Source organism: Hippocampus bargibanti, linkage group LG03 (assembly GCF_051943395.1).
Source record: "Hippocampus bargibanti isolate YZ-2025 linkage group LG03, ASM5194339v1, whole genome shotgun sequence".
Taxonomy (NCBI): Eukaryota; Metazoa; Chordata; class Actinopteri; order Syngnathiformes; family Syngnathidae; genus Hippocampus; species Hippocampus bargibanti.
In genome coordinates this window covers 2,029,861-2,047,137 of record NC_142736.1, presented here as the reverse complement: position 1 = coordinate 2,047,137, position 17,277 = coordinate 2,029,861, and the positions used below count along the sequence as shown (strand labels likewise).

The window sequence follows — 17,277 nt, the reverse complement described above, 5'->3', positions numbered from 1 at the left end:
ACGATACTATTTTCATTTCCCGGCAAATTTCCAATCTTTGATGATATAATTAGTTCCGGTTAGTACTTCATTAGGTTGACTTCTCGGTGAATGTGTCAGACTCATTTTCAAGCCTTTTATCATATTTTTGTTCTTTTGACAGAGTCGGATTAGAATTGTCGATGACATTTGCATTGATATTTACATTCTTGATGTTCTGCTGCTAGTTAGCGTTATTAGTTGCATTTCAGCTGATTGTCTCTGCGGTGTTTCCCGTCGCACCTGCTCCCTTTTTAACCCTCATGAATAGTTTATACATGCTAGCATCTGGCTACGCACCCTGCTAGGCCACACAGGCACACGCACACACATACCTCATCATTGCGCTGGCTCTGAAATGATCTTTCATTGTCGGTTTAAGACTCATTAAATCCGTGCTAAATCTGGAGCACTGAGACAACGCTCAAAGTTTAGTGCTTGATTTATCAGCTTTCACCACATAAATGTTGCGCGGTTCTGTACACGTCCAAAACGATGTTGACGTCCTCACAATGCCGTGATAATGGTCATATCATGACATTTGGATATTGTTACATCTGTGCTATCGGTGTTGTACAATGCTGTCGTTGTGAATAAGAGGGTACTCAAAGAAAGAATTGACAGATTACTAAGGCGTACCCAAAAGCATTAATTTTTTTTTTAATATGACCCTGCGCCTTATACGCAGATACGCCTTATATGTGAAGTAATGTTGAGCCGCAATAGGTCTCGCAACTATTGTCAGCAGCCACTGACTCCATCCTCAGCCTCTCCTGTAGCTGTAGTGGAGGGGTTACAGAAACAGAAACACACACACGAAAGGAGACGACAGAGCTTGAAACAAAAAAAAAAGAAAAGTGAAAAAAAACAAAAGTGAAATGGTGAGAAAATGGATAGAAAACACAGTGAAATTTGGACTTGTTTTAACTTTATTGATAGTTCAAAGGCAGAGTGTATAGTGCAAGGTTAAAATATCCCATCAATCAGGCTCCACAAACAACCCGCACAAGCCGTCTGTACAATTTGAAGAGAACGTACAAAGTCAAAGTCAGCTTTATTGTCAGCCTTATACACCAAAAAATACGGTAAATAATCCGTACAAATAACCGTTCGTTGCCTCCCAATTTGAAGCCTGAAGGACGCATTGTAGCAGTCCTTCTATCACGTCAATGCATTTTGCTGTACTTTGTTTGGTCTGAAAACTTCGTGTAACACCAAAAAAGAATTCCTAGCACGGAGCTTTGTCGCCATTTTCTGCCTCTTTTTGGTGCTACATTTACCGCCCCCAGAAACCTCAAAATGTCACGGACTAAATTATTTATTTATTTATTTATTTATTTTTTTGCAGATTTTGGACACTTTCAGTCATTTTTATTGGTGTTTTGCATTTGACTAAAAATATCATACTGCGTGTTTTGGGTATTTTAGATGCTCTAAAACATTTTTCTGATGTCAGTTAGGAAACAAAAAGTGATGTCGGTTGTCCTTTAATGTGCAACTTTCACCCATCTCCTCCACCCGCTTGAAACCGCTTCACCTACTTTTTTAATTTCCGTCAGCCCGAAGGAGGACGCTGGCAGCTTCCCTACTGCTCGCTGAAACGGAAATCATAAGAAGCGAGAGGTGGTAATGGTACCGCAGAGGTGTCATAAAGAGACGCTTATGTCGTTACTTTTGCTGTTCCCACTAATGCCATCAGTCAGTTCTCTAACGCAGAACTGGAGTATCTTGCGGAGTATATCGCTGTCTGCAACAGAAATGACTCATGAGATCCCCTTTGGAAAGTCGGAAAATAGCCTTCCACTTCGATTTTGAATGACCGACGCAAAATTTTGGCGGACAGGTCTGTCATAAAAAAATGGTGCACAAAAGAGATTGAAGGAGCCATTGCCAATATTAAACCCGACACACACACTCACAACATTTACATCACTTGTTCATTTCAGCTGCAGTTTAATCTACAAAATACGGAAGAGGATTAGGGCCATTTAAGGAATAAAAAGGTTGACAAGATTCTCACTTTTATCTAAGAATTCTGACTTTATTCTGTCACGGTTTTCGAGGTGGTGAAGGTTGTGGATCCCAAATAAGCAGGCAGGAGGGAGCAGCAGGTTGTATTTGACAAATTGTATTAAAATAAAGTGAGCAGGAACTAAATCTAAAACATGAAAGTCATTCGAACAGAAAAGTAAAAAGTATCAAAGAAAACCATGAGTAATAATCTGCCAAGATGAAACAAACCTGACACGGTGAAGCACATACAATGACCCGGCACGGAATGGTCGTGCCGGGAGTCCTTTTAACTGCCGCTGATTGGAACGACCAACACCTGTGCAGGTGCAGGCGGGGCCGACAGCGCTATCCGTTGGTCGCAAACCAGAACGTGACAGTCTGCCACTGATCGGAATGACCAAAACCTGTGCAGGTGCAGGCGGGGCCGACAGCGCCTCCCGTTGGTCGCCAACCAGATCGTGACATTCTCAGAATTCTGACTTTAAAGTCGGAATTCTGATAATAGAGTCAGAATTTTGACTTTAAGGTGATAGTTCTGACTTTAAAGTGACTTTAAGTGAGAATTTTAAGATTGCAGTCAGAATTCTGGGAATATCAGAATTCTGACTTTAAAGAGAGAATTTTAAGATTGCAGTCATAATTCTGGGAATATCAGAATTCTGACTGTAAAGTCATAATTCTGAGATCAGAGTGACAATTCTGAGAATAAAGTCAGAATTATGATGTTAAAGTCACACTTCTGAGAATAAAGTCATAACTTTAAAGTCAATATTATCATTTGAAAATCAGTTTTATCACTCAGAATTCTGACTTTAAGGTAAGAATTCTGACTTCAAAGTAAGAATTCTGACTTTAAAGTTAGAATTGTGACTAAACTAGAAAGTCAGAATTCTGAAAATAAAGTGAGAATTCTGAGACTAAAGTGAGAATTTTGACGTTAAAGTGAGAATACTGACGTTAACGTCAGAATTCTGAGAATAAAGCGAGAATTCTGACATTAAAGTGAGAATTCTGAGATTAAAGTCACTTTAAAGTCAAAATTCTGAGAATAAAGTTACAATTCTGAGAATAAAGTGAGAATTCTGACGTTAAAGTGAGAATTCTAAGCATAAAGTCAGAATTCTGACTTTAAAGTGAAAATTCTGAGATTAAAGTGACTTTAAAATCAGAATTCTGAGAATAAAGTTAAAGTCAAAATAAGAATAAAGTAAGAATTCTGAGAATAAAATTAGAATTCTGGCGCTAAATTGAGAATTCTGAGATCGAATTGAAAATTCTGAGATTGAAATGAAAATTCCGACTTTAAAGTAAGAATTCTGAGATTAGTCACTTTAAAGTCAGAATTCTGAAAATAAAGTTAGATTTCTCACTTTAAAGTTAGAATGAGAATAAAGTCAGAATTCTCGGAATAAACTGAGAATTCTGACGTTAAAGTGCGAATTCTGAGATTAAAGTCAGAATTCTGCAAATAAAGTCAGAATTCTGAGAATAAAGTGAGAATCTTATTTTTTTTTTTTTCTTTGTGGCCCTAATCCTCTTCTGTAACACACTGGACACCACACTACTCCTGCTTCCCATCACGTTTCAATAGCACGACCAAGGGTAAACAATTCCTGAATTACCTATTCCGGGTCTTAAACATGCGTTACTTGCTTTTATTTTTGTAATTATTTTTCTTATTACAGTGGCATATTTCTTTTTGTAATGATTATAATGTTTTTCTTTTCAGAAACACACACACGAAAGGAGACGACAGAGCTTGAAACAAAAAAAAAAGAAAAGTGAAAAAAAACAAAAGTGAAATGGTGAGAAAATGGATAGAAAACACTGTGAAATTTGGACTTGTTTTAACTTTATTGATAGTTCAAAGGCAGAGTGTATAGTGCAAGGTTAAAATATCCCATCAATCAGGCTCCACAAACAACCCGCACAAGCCATCTGTACAATTTGAAGAGAACGAACAAAGTCAAAGTCAGCTTTATTGTCAGCCTTATACACAAAAAAATACGGTAAATAATCCGTACAAATAACCGTTCGTTGCCTCCCAATTTGAAGCCTAAAGGACACATTGTAGCAGTCCTATCACGTCAATGCATTTTGCTGTACTTTGTTTGGTCTGAAAACTTCGTGTAACGCCAAAAAAGGGAATTAATCAGCCTGTGGAAATGGGCTGTTTAATTCCTTGCACGGAGCTTTGTCGCCATTTTCTGCCTCTTTTTGGTGCTACATTTACCGCCCCCAGAAACCTCAAAATGTCACGGACTAAATTATTTAATTTTTTTTTATTTTTTATTTTTTGCAGATTTTGGACACTTTCAGTCATTTTTATTGGTGTTTTGCATTTGACTAAAAATATCATACTGCGTGTTTTGGGTATTTTAGATGCTCTAAAACATTTTTCTGATGTCAGTTAGGAAACAAAAAGTGATGTCGGTTGTCCTTTAATGTGTAACTTTCACCCATATCCTCCACCCGCTTGAAACCGCTTCACCTACTTTTTTAATTTCCGTCAGCCCGAAGGAGGACGCTGGCAGCTTCCCTACTGCTCGCTGAAACGGAAATCATAAGAAGCGAGAGGTGGTAATGGTACCGCAGAGGTGTCATAAAGAGACGCTTATGTCGTTACTTTTGCTGTTCCCACTAATGCCATCAGTCAGTTCTCTAACGCAGAACTGGAGTATCTTGCGGAGTATATCGCTGTCTGCAACAGAAATGACTCATGAGATCCCCTTTGGAAAGTCGGAAAATAGCCTTCCACTTCGATTTTGAATGACCGACGCAAAATTTTGGCGGACAGGTCTGTCATAAAAAAATGGTGCACAAAAGAGATTGAAGGAGCCATTGCCAATATTAAACCCGACACACACACTCACAACATTTACATCACTTGTTCATTTCAACTGCAGTTTAATCTACAAAATACGGAAGAGGATTAGGGCCATTTAAGGAAAAAAAAGGTTGACAAGATTCTCACTTTTATCTCAGAATTCTGACTTTATTCTGTCACGGTTTGCGAGGTGGTGAAGGTTGTGGATCCCAAATAAGCAGGCAGGGGGGAGCAGCAGGTTGTATTTGACAAATTGTATTAAAATAAAGTGAGCAGGAACTAAATCTAAAACATGAAAGTCATTCGAACAGAAAAGTAAAAAGTATCAAAGAAAACCATGAGTAATAATCTGCCAAGATGAAACAAACCTGACACGGTGAAGCACATACAATGACCCGGCACGGAATGGTCGTGCCGGGAGTCCTTTTAACTGCCACTGATTGGAACGACCAACACCTGTGCAGGTGCAGGCGGGGCCGACAGCGCTATCCGTTGGTCGCCAACCAGAACGTGACAGTCTGCCACTGATCGGAACGACCAAAACCTGTGCAGGTGCAGGCGGGGCCGACAGCGCCTCCCGTTGGTCGCCAACCAGATCGTGACATTCTCAGAATTCTGACTTTAAAGTCGGAATTCTGATAATAGAGTCAGAATTTTGACTTTAAGGTGATAGTTCTGACTTTAAAGTGACTTTAAAGTGAGAATTTTAAGATTGCAGTCAGAATTCTGGAAATATCAGTTTTCTGACTTTAAAGAGAGAATTTTAAGATTGCAGTCATAATTCTGGGAATATCAGAATTCTGACTGTAAAGTCATAATTCTGAGATCAGAGTGACAATTCTGAGAATAAAGTCAGAATTATGATGTTAAAGTCACACTTCTGAGAATAAAGTCATAACTTTAAAGTCAATATTATCATTTGAAAATCAGTTTTATCACTCAGAATTCTGACTTTAAGGTAAGAATTCTGACTTTAAAGTAAGAATTCTGACTTTAAAGTTAGAATTGTGACTAAACTAGAAAGTCAGAATTCTGAGACTAAAGTGAGAATTCTGAGACTAAAGTGAGAATTTTGACGTTAAAGTGAGAATTCTGACGTTAACGTCAGAATTCTGAGAATAAAGCGAGAATTCTGACATTAAAGTGAGAATTCTGAGATTAAAGTCACTTTAAAGTCAAAATTCTGAGAATAAAGTTACAATTCTGAGAATAAAGTGAGAATTCTGACGTTAAAGTGAGAATTCTAAGCATAAAGTCAGAATTCTGACTTTAAAGTGAAAATTCTGAGATTAAAGTGACTTTAAAATCAGAATTCTGAGAATAAAGTTAAAGTCAAAATAAGAATAAAGTAAGAATTCTGAGAATAAAATTAGAATTCTGGCGCTAAAGTGAGAATTTTGAGATCGAATTGAAAATTCTGAGATTGAAATGAAAATTCCGACTTTAAAGTAAGAATTCTGAGATTAGTCACTTTAAAGTCAGAATTCTGAAAATAAAGTTAGAATTCTCACTTTAAAGTTAGAATGAGAATAAAGTCAGAATTCTCAATTTTTAAGTCAGAATTCTCGGAATAAACTGAGAATTCTGACGTTAAAGTGCGAATTCTGAGATTAAAGTCAGAATTCTGCAAATAAAGTCAGAATTCTGAGAATAAAGTGAGAATCTTATTTTTTTTTTTTTTTATTGTGGCCCTAATCCTCTTCTGTAACACACTGGACACCACACTACTCCTGCTTCCCATCACGTTTCAATAGCACGACCAAACAATTCCTGAATTACCTATTCCGGGTCTTAAACATGCGTTACTTGCTTTTATTTTTGTAATTATTTTTCTTATTACAGTGGCATATTTGTGGCTTTTTGTAATGATTATAATGTTTTTCTTTTCAAGTGGATCCCCATACTGTCCGACTTCCAACAAAGAGGGACGGTATGGAGCTTCGTACCAGGGAAGCCCAGCCAACCTCTGTCCTTGCACTTGGGTGACTACAACCTGGACGGCTTTCCCGACGCTCTGGTGGTCCTCCGCAACACCAGCGGCAGGTAGGAACGCCTCAAAAACGCTGCTGCAGATAACCCTGGTTGATGCGCAACCATAGCTCACAACATACCCTTTGTCGACAAATATGTCCGGTAAATGGATTACATGCGAGATTTGGTACATTGCCGATAATCTTGTCATCTGGTGCTCCTTTCGCTGTAACACGACCTTAGGGAGAACATCCGGTACACCTAATGACATCTCAATTGAATGTGATCTCAGAAGTGAGATTTTATTGTCATTTAGCATCAACACTAAAGGTTCTGACAACACAATGCAGAAGTTTGGGAAGATCAACAACAATACGTCAAAATGTTATGCTTATTGGTGCTAACTAAACGTAATTTGCCAACGAACTCAGTGTGGTCAATCGGGCTCACCAGAAACAGAGTAGACACGGTTAATTAGATGTGGGTTTACTGACTCCAGTTCACAAACTCACCAGAAATGGCATTGATCGTATCTGATCACTTACTGATCAAATTGCTGCACTTGACTTTTAAAATGATTTCCATCTCCGGAATTTAATCATGCCGTAATTACCCGACAAAAGTCACGTTAAAATGTTTCGTCACCACCTGATAATAAGAATCATCATAATAATACATTTTATTTCTAAGCGCCTTTCAAAACTCTCTAGGTCACTTCACAGTCACAGGATCGTTTTTTTTTCTGCAGGTGAGAAGCGGCAGCCACATGCGCCGGCGTTCACACCACTCGGAAGTATCTCAAATTGATAGAAAGCTAGCTCACAGATAGCTAATAGATAGCCAGCTAGACAGTTAGCAAGCTAGCTAGATAGCCATATAGCTAATAAATAGCCAGCTGCAGACTGATAGCTAATGGATAGCAAATAAATAGCCAGCTAGGTAACTAGTGAATCGATAGCGGATTTATGTGGGACAGGAGATGTGAGACAATCTCTTTTTGTCAATGGATGCTCCAGCTGCGTGTTTACTTTCAACATTTAGCTTGTAGTCGACGTGCACGTTCCACCATGATGTCCCTGATCCACTGGTGAAAAGATGCGTTGATCCTCTCCTCTTTCATTTAGACTGTTTCATGTCACAAGGAGGGTACAGAAAGTGCAGAAAGGACAACCGACGCCTCTGGACAAGTTGTGTCCATAATTTGTAAAATCACTTCAAATGACTTCTACTGAGTGTATTTTACAAAGATTTCACGGCATATAGCTATATTTTACGTTTTAAGTCTCGCGCGGAATATTCAGGAAGTCTTGTTTTTAAGTTGATGACTATGCCTCATGACATCACGTCTGGAATGCAAAGTGACACACAATGCATTTTGGGTACTTTGTTTGGTCTGAAAACTTCATGTTGATGGTGAAATTAGAAGGACATAAATAACCCGAGGGTGAATCGTTGTGTGTTGCACTAAGACTACTATTTGATACTAGTTGACACAAATTCCCAGCAGACAAATCCAACTGAGCTTGGACGCCATCTTGTGCATTTTCTGGGACACTACATTGGAATCCTGATGGCTCGAATTGATACGCAAGTACTTCTTTAATCGATTGCAAACATTTATGCTTTCCTCTTCAAAACTGGATGAGTAACAAGAAAGCATCTTCCCCGAATCTGAAGCCATTGTTTTGATTCTAGAGCAAGGCGAAGACGTCCTGGCGTGACGTCATGAACAAGGGAGCGGTACCTTCTGAAACTCGCAATTTCCGGGGTCATTTTGAAGTAGTTTTGGGACACTAACTCATTTTTATTTGTGTTTTTCATTTGACTAAAAATATCAGCCTGCATGTTTTGGCTATTTTAGATGCTATAAAACATTTTTCTGATGTCAGTTAGGAAACAAAAAAATGGTGTCGGTTGTCCTTTAAGTTATAAGGTTATGGAGATATCTGTTATGTGAGCCCAGGGGCATGATTCCTCGTTGCGGATTATGACGCCACATGCTTACAAATGGTGAGGAAATTGAAAAGGAAGCTTTCGCAGTGCGCGTGATTACTCCTGTTGAGAACCCTCGTTTCTTCGGGGCAGTTGGGGGGTTGCGGCGGTAGCAGGGTTCCTTGAAAGGGGATTTAGCGATGACTATATGCACCTTAGCATTCAAATAAATGTGTTTGTTTGTGCCCTTTGAGGCTCTCACCTATGATCGGAAAGGACAATTGTGATGCTCAAATACACACTCACATAGACTCACACACCAATCAGTATGCATCGATGATCGCAGCTCTGACCTCTTCAACTATCTTATCTTCATCTCTCCAGATAATCCATATAGGTTTTTCAACACACACACACACACACACACACACACACACTTTGGTGTCGACCATGTGGATGTCTAAGCACATGGCATAGTGACTTTTAAAGGGGCTTTCTTATCAGCGGTCAATGTCTGCAAGCTGAAGATCACGCTCACCTTAGCTGCCTTCTTCCACTGGTGCAAGGGCCGTCGTGCTCAGACTGACAGAATTAATGTTGATCCTTCGCTACTTACTGAGATGGGGAATAAGTGAGAGCGGCACGGTTGGGGGAATGCGGTTACTTTGTGAAGGATTATGAGAGAGGCGCTGCACTATTAACACATTTATGCGGAGCGTGTTCATATGAACACAGATAAATTCATTTACAAAATAATAAAATCAAAACAGAGTATCTAATAGGTTAAACGGAGTACAGTGATACCTTGGCTTATGAACTTAATTGGTTCCCAGACAGTGTGTTAGGTGAAAAGTGTGCATCTTAAAAATGAATTTCCCATTGGAAACAATTAAAATGAGAATAATCCGTTCCCAGGTCTCCCTAAAACATAATTTTCTACTAAATAAGCCTTAAAACTACACAAAATACACCATATTTTCTGTGTAAAAAATATGCTATTTTATTGTAATTAAATAAATAAGCTGAACTGTATAATAAAGTGGTTTTATTTACCTTTGTGATGGTCAGTGATGTAGTTGCCTCTTCATGATAACCGAGTGAAGTTGCCGTGCTTTCTCAGCGATAATACCCTCACTCACACGGTCCCCTGCTAGCTGGTTTTCATTAATAAAAATCAATATACGTTTTTCAACCTGTTCTATTTCCTGAGACAATTGCTTAGACAACACAGAAGCACCCTTAGCCACACTTAGCAACGGTCGACTTAGCGCACTGGTACTGGGACGCTAAGTCACACAAACGCACACCTCGTTCGTGTTTTTCCATGATCTCCTACTTCTGCTCGACCGTAATTTTGTTTTGTGTCCTCTTTGGCTTAACACTAGCCCAGGCATGGGCAAACTACGGCCCGCGGGCCGCATACGGCCCGTTATGCTTTTTAATCCGGCCCGCCGAACGTGTCCAAATTATAGTAAAAACAGTGTCTGAAACTCATGACAAAAAGTTAGCAGACAACAGGCCAGATAACTGAAAAGTTGCCTGCCCCATTTTTCACAACTTGAAACACAATGAGACAACTAATCACATTAAAAAACATTGTCACGAAGTATAAAGTTTTCTAAATCAAGAATGTACCTACTACAAATGCTACCTTGCTAAATTTTCGGTAAACGTGCATGGCTGTAGATTGTGATTCAGTAGTCGAGTGTCATTGCGGTGCACAATGCAACGTTTGCATTGCTTCCTACGAGCCACTAAGCCCCTTTCATAAGTCTCACGTAAACTTTACAGTCACGGTTTGATATAAATTTACGTTTTATAGCGTCACACATGTTGTTAGCTTCTTTTGAATCTTTCTTCTGGGCTGAGGTTCTGTGCATCTATTTTGGAAATTGACTTTATAACTTTATAACGCTTGCGAAAGTCCGGAAGAAAGAAGCAGGCTTCTGATTGGCTGCCGTGCCGAGTATGCAAATTTCAACTGCAAGTAGCCTATGTCTGTGTGCTCGGCGATCGTACACGTGTATTGTTTGTGCGTGAGGGCGAGGGCGTCAGTGGAGAGTTTGTAGAGCGCGCAGTCAGGACAATCCATCCATGATTTGGCGGAATTTAACACAAGTAGGTATTATTGAGCTTGAATATTTCGTTGTGTCGTGTTGATTTCTTTAACTTTGCCCCTTCGATGAAAACTTCAATGAAAATAAAAACAGACGCGATCTTGATAAATCACAGTGCATATGTTATTTTAATCTCTTTCCATTTCCACCTCCAAGTATCTGCGAAATAGTATGTAAACGCCATATTCCTTGAGACAAATTTATTAACTGATCAGGGATATTATTCACATTTGAAATACAGTTAATAAATTGGGTTGTAGTGTTCTTACTGTGCTATGAGGTTTGTACACACTGCATTTAAAGGACAACCGGCACCTTTTTTTTTTGTTTCCCACTGAAAAACGTTTTATAGCATCGAAAATACCCAAATCAGGCAGGCTGATATTTTTAGTTCAATGAAAAACACCAATAAAGATGACTTCAAAATGAATCCGGAAATGGCCAGTTTCAGAAGGTCCCACCCCCTTGTTCGTGACGTCACGCCAAGACGTCTTGCCTTGCTCGAGAATCAAAACAATGGCTTCAGATTCGGAGAAGATGCTTTCTTGTTACTCATATGATTCAAATAGTTCTAATGAGGAAAGCATCAATGTTTGCAATTGATTAAAGGTTTCCTCCAATATCAATTCGAGCCGTCAATGACAGCAATGTAGCACCCAGAAAATGCAGAAGATTGCGCCCAAGCTCCGTTGGAAATGGGCTGATTTGTCAGCTGGGAATTTGTGTCAGCGAATATCAAATAGTTGTCTTGGTGCAACACACAACCATTGCGTTATGTGTTTTTCTTCTAATTTCGCCATCAACACGGATCAACACGAAGTTTTCAGACTAAACAAAGTACCGCAAAATGCATTGTGTGTCGCTTTCTCGGTCAGGGGCGGTCCAAACGTGACGTCACATGGGGATCGTCATCAACTCGAAAACAAGACTTCATGAATATTCAGCGCGAGTCTTAAAACGTAAACTATAGCTATATGCTGTGGAATCTTTGTAAAATACTCCCAGTCGAAGTCATTTGAAGTGATTTTACAAATTATGGACATAACTTGTTCGGAGGCGTTGGTTGTCCTTTAATTCTTTAGGTTTAGTATTTCCGGCCCAAACATTCCTTCCAAATGCTCGTGGCCCGGCCCCTCTGTGAAATTTTAGAACCCAATGCGGCCCGCGAGTCAAAAAGTTTGCCCACCCCTGCACTAGCCTGTGACTGGGTCTTTTTCGGGCCCATAATAGCAAAAGTACTCCACTCGATAACAAACCACGTCTGCACTCAATGAAAGTGGGTGTGGAAAACTAGTCTGCTAGCCACCGTGGCGCTATTCGACCGTGTGGTTTGGTTCGTCCGTCGGAAACTAGTTTGTATGCCAAGATTATATTCTCGCGAATGTAATGTTCGTAAGGCGAAATATTCATAAACTAAAGAGTTCGTAAGCCAAGGTCTCACCGTAGTTGGTTCATTTGGTCTGGTAAATAAATGGTTTATTTACATATTTGAATTAATGTGTGTGTGTCTATGCTTGCGCGTTGTCTATGATACTATCATTTAAAATATATACGTTCTGTCAAGTTTACTGATTGTGTGCCATTTGCCTTGCAACAGGGCGATTATCGCACGCACTAATCACGTTGTTTCTTCATGTTCACACATGACAATATGGCATCTTGATTAAAAGCCACAGAGGTCATGCGACTTAGACCCCGGCGGATGATTCGGGGTAAGAAAAGATTACATGCAAAAGAGAAGCGTGATTGACACCCTCAACTCGTGGCATCGCGTTTCTTTACATTTGATGGACTTTCAATGATTTCACACAAATCATAACATGCTACTCCAGTTTCATCAAGCTAGCAAAAACATCCAAACGACAAGAAAAAAAGAAATATACAGTGATATCTTGGCTTACGAATTTAATTGGTTCCCAGACAGAGTGTGTGAGGTGAAAAGTGTGCATCCCAAAAATTAATTTCCCATAGGATACCATTAAAATGAGAATAATCCGTTCCTAGGTCCCCATAAAACATAATTTTCTGCTTTCTAATTTTATAAGCCTTAAAATTACACAAAATATACCTTATTTTATGTATAATAAATGTGCTACGGTATTATAATTATTTCATCAGAAAATTCCTAAATTATATGGGGTCTGGAGTTATATGAGTTTGAAATGAGAGCGGCTGTCCAAAATACAATATTGGTTTAAACACATATTGCTTTATATAGCGCTTGAACAACAGCTGAAGCTGGAACAAAGTGCTAGCATGGAAAAAAAGGGAAATGCTGCTCCCTTGTAGAAAAGAAAAAAAAAAAACATTTCCAGAGGCCATGGCCAGTGCTTTATCGGCACCCAAGCATGAAAAAACAAAACCTGAACAATTTATATTTTCAATTCTCAAATACATTTGTGAATGGCAGTGAATGAGTTAATGGCGGCACCTTGAATTGAACCCTTTTTTTTGGGGGGGGGGGTTTAGCTCAACTTTTTTTTTGTTTTTATAGAGCACAAAAACACCCAAAACCATAATAAAGTGCCATTAACAAAAATAAATAAATAAATAGAACACAATGGAATAAATATGTCTGTGTAAGCTCTCAGTCGTACAGGAGTGGTCCATCGATGAGAAGGTTTCTTCAGCCGTCATCTGTACTTTTTTGAAGGTGTCGACACCTTCAAATATATATATACAGTAAAGTCTCGTTATATCGATATTCAAAGGAGTCCGAAAAAAATATCGATATAACCGGGACTATCGATATATCCGACCCTGTTTGCATGTAATTTTCTCCGTGCGTGCATAGAAATAGTATCGATATAACCGGGACTATCGATATATCCGATATCGATATAACGAGACTTTACTGTATATATATATATATATATATATATATATATATATATATATATATATATATATATATATATATATATATATATATATATATATATTATTTTTTAAAATATTTTTTTTCACCATCGTCTAACACTGATACGATACTTGGCGGTGGTACAGTAAAGTACAGTATGGGTGGTCGTAAGTCGAGTCGGTTGTAAGTCGGATCTTACCCATGTGTGTGTGTATATATATATATACTTGGCATAATATTAAGTTTTAGGACTACATCAACATTCAATACAGTGTTAGAAACCTGAGACTCTCATCTTTCATCAGGAAGTTATATGCGTCTGGAGTTATCTGAGCTTGAAATGGGGGCAGCTGTACAAAGTACAATGCAATACATACATATTGGTTTATCTAGTGCTCTAACAGCTTAAACAGGGACAAAGCGCTAACATGGAAAACATGGAAATGCAGCCCCCTTGTGGAAGGGAAAAACATTACCGGAGGCCATGGCCTTCGCTTTATCGGCACCCAAACAAGAAAAAATAAAACCCAAAGAAATTCAGGAATGGTGCTCTACGTTATATTTTCAATTGTTGAATAAATTTGGCAATGGCAGTGAATGAGTTAAAATTCAATGTGGGGGGAATAGCATCTCACAAAACCTCATGTTCTATTTTCATATGAAATCCTACTAAAGTGGTTCGAAAGCACGCCACCTGACAGCAATGTCAGCGAAGGCAATTTGCGCTGAGTTTCAAAAATGACTTTGATCCACTCTGATGGAAGAGCAGCTCAGGATGTTACCAAGGCGACGCACTTAAAACACGTGGTGGCAGTGTGTGTGTGTGTGTGTGTGTGTGTGTGTGTGTTTGCGTGTGTTTGTGTGCGTGCATGCGTTTTATTTAGCACAGACAAAGGAGTCAAGGTCCTGCTGGCGGTAAGCGTTCAACGGGGTCCAGCAGAAAATGTGCTTCATTGTTCTCTCAACATGTTATTCAAGTGCTTTGAAATGTGACTGCTGAAATGGGGTTGAAAAATCATTTTAATCGTTTTGGGAGGGCGGCACGTGTCGACGAGCATGTTCGCCTCTCCGTGTAGAAATGCGGTTTTCAATCCAGGCTTTGGTCCTTCCTGCATTGAGTTTGCCTGCATTCGGTTTTACACCAGGTACTCCAGTTTGCAATAATTTTACCTTGTTCCTCATCAATTGTGTTCTGTTTAGCTAGGTTGATAGCTTTTTGCATCAAGTGTACAGATGGCTTATGCGGGTTATTTGTGAAGCCAGATTGATGGGAATTTTAACCTTGCAGTTTACACTCTGCCTTTGAACTATCAATGTTGAAACGAGTCCAAATTTCACTGTTTTCTATCCTTTTTGTCACTCTCTCTGTCGTCTGCCTGTCTCTTTAATGTAATGAGAACAAAAAAAGGCAGCCATTTTGTTTTTAGGAGAATGTCTTCATTCTCTCTCTGTCTGTAAACCCCGCTCACTGCTGCGTTCTTGACCAATCACATCACTTTAACCGACGACTGGGGGCGGGGAATAGAGGACCAAAACAAGCCGGCTGCCATTTTCTTGTTAGGAAAACGGGGCTCGTTCGCGAATGACACATAACTCATTGTGGCAGCTCCGTGTGTATCCCGAAACATAGTTTGTATGCCAAGGTAAAATTTTCATAAATTTAACGTTCGTAAAACGAAAAGTTCGTAAGCCAAGGTCTTCGTAAACAGAGGTATCACTGTACATTGTCCCAAATTGTCCCAAGGTGTGAGTGTTGGTCACATATGTTTTCAATATAGGTTTACTCGCAACTAGGTGGAGGTTACTTTGAGGAAATTTCGAGAAAAAGGTTTCTTCAGCCATCATCTGTACTTCTTTGAAGGTGTCAGACGTTTCGCTCCTCATCTGAAGAGCTTCATCAGCAAACTAAAGATGTGCAGCAGCACGACTTTGTTTCGCTGACAAAGCTCTTCGGATGAGGAGCGAAACGTCCGACACCTTCAAAGAAGTACAAATGACGGATGTAGAAACCTTTTCCTCAGTGGACCACTCCTGTACGACTGAGTGCCTACACAGACGTTTGAGGAACTTTCTCACTCAAATATATTTGTTTTCCTGTTCTGAAAATCGGTATCATTTTTATATATGTTTTAGATGTCCCTCTTCTCAAATTAGAAACTGCGTTTGGACTAGGCGATATTCGACTTGCGAGTGTGGCAAATTTAGCTCCAATTGCTCATGGCAGTGAGTCAGAATGGGAGCACTTAGGTTGAATTATAGGCTTTGTACAAAGTCCCCTCATTTTACCCACACCACAAATCATCATTAGGGAAATAGTGCACGGCCATGAGACGAGGAAACCGAAAGCAATTTTTCCTTATTGCACATTGCAGAGCAGGACATTTAAATGCAGACACAATTGTGGTTTCGCCGATTCCTTCCAATTCCGGGGAGGCCCAGCATCATGCTGCCTCTCACCGCTTGATGCAGAATGGGTCGTCCCAGCTTCCATGAGACCGCCAGGAGAACAGGGAGGGTCTAAATGTCACCCGCCGACCTCGCGACGCACACGTTGAGCTATTTTGGGAAGGCGAAATGAGGTCACAGATGGAAAACGGATGAACCGGAGCAACTCTTAGCGCAGCACCTGACACCGAACGAGGCGTTGAAATTGTCATTTAATGTCACGCTTTATATCAAGTGGGTTTTTTTTTTAGCTCAAATCAACAGGACGAACCTTAGGGAAGCGAAGATGAAAATGTGAAGTGCGCAGCTCCGAGCTATAGGTCAACGCCAGCCAGAATATACAGTAAAGTCTCGTTATATCGATATTCAAGGGAGTCCGAAAAAATATCGATATAACCGGTACTATCGATATATCCGACCCTGTTTGCATGTAATTTTCTCCGTGCGTGCATAGAAATAGTATCGATATAACCGGGGCTATCGATATATCCGATATCGATATAACGAGACTTTACTGTAGTTAACCTCTACTGAGGCGGGTACCAACGTCAAATCACAATGGTCTGCCATGTGTAAAAAAAAATGTTCTTACGCGACAGATGAACATCAGCTTCATCTAGCTTTGCTCTTGTCATAAAATGTTGAAAATACATTTCTGAAATGGAGCACCAAGACATTACATATCTGTCTAGTACCTCGGCTTACGAACGCCTTGGCTAACGAACTTTTCGTCTGGCAAACGTTAAATTCACGAGAATTTAATCTTGGCCTACAAACTATTTTTTGGGATACACACAGAGCGCCAATATGAATGATGTGTGGTTCGCAAATGAGCCCGTTCTCCTAACAAGGGAATGGCAGCTGACTTTTTTTGTCCTCTATTCTCCGCCCCCAGTCTTCGGTTCAAGCCGCACGTGATTGGTCAACAACACAGCAATTTGGACTCGTTTCAACTTTATTTATAGTTCGAAGGCAGAGTGTAGACTGCAAGGTTAAAATATCAATCAGGCTCCACAAATAACATGCACGAGCCATCTGTACACTTGATGCAAAAAGCCAGCTAAACAGAACACAATTGACGAGGAACTAGGTAA

General features: G+C 39.6%; 1 protein-coding gene across 1 annotated transcript in view; it reads left to right on the top strand.

Moving 5' to 3' along the window:
• The window catches only part of itfg1 (integrin alpha FG-GAP repeat containing 1), a 99,797-nt gene that overhangs the window by 34,440 nt on the left and 48,080 nt on the right, over nt 1-17,277 (top strand). Inside the window, exon 10 of the mRNA XM_088993183.1 lies at nt 6,750-6,901. Within this exon, the coding sequence (XP_088849309.1) occupies nt 6,750-6,901 (152 nt within the window). The remainder of the gene's footprint in view (nt 1-6,749; nt 6,902-17,277) is intronic.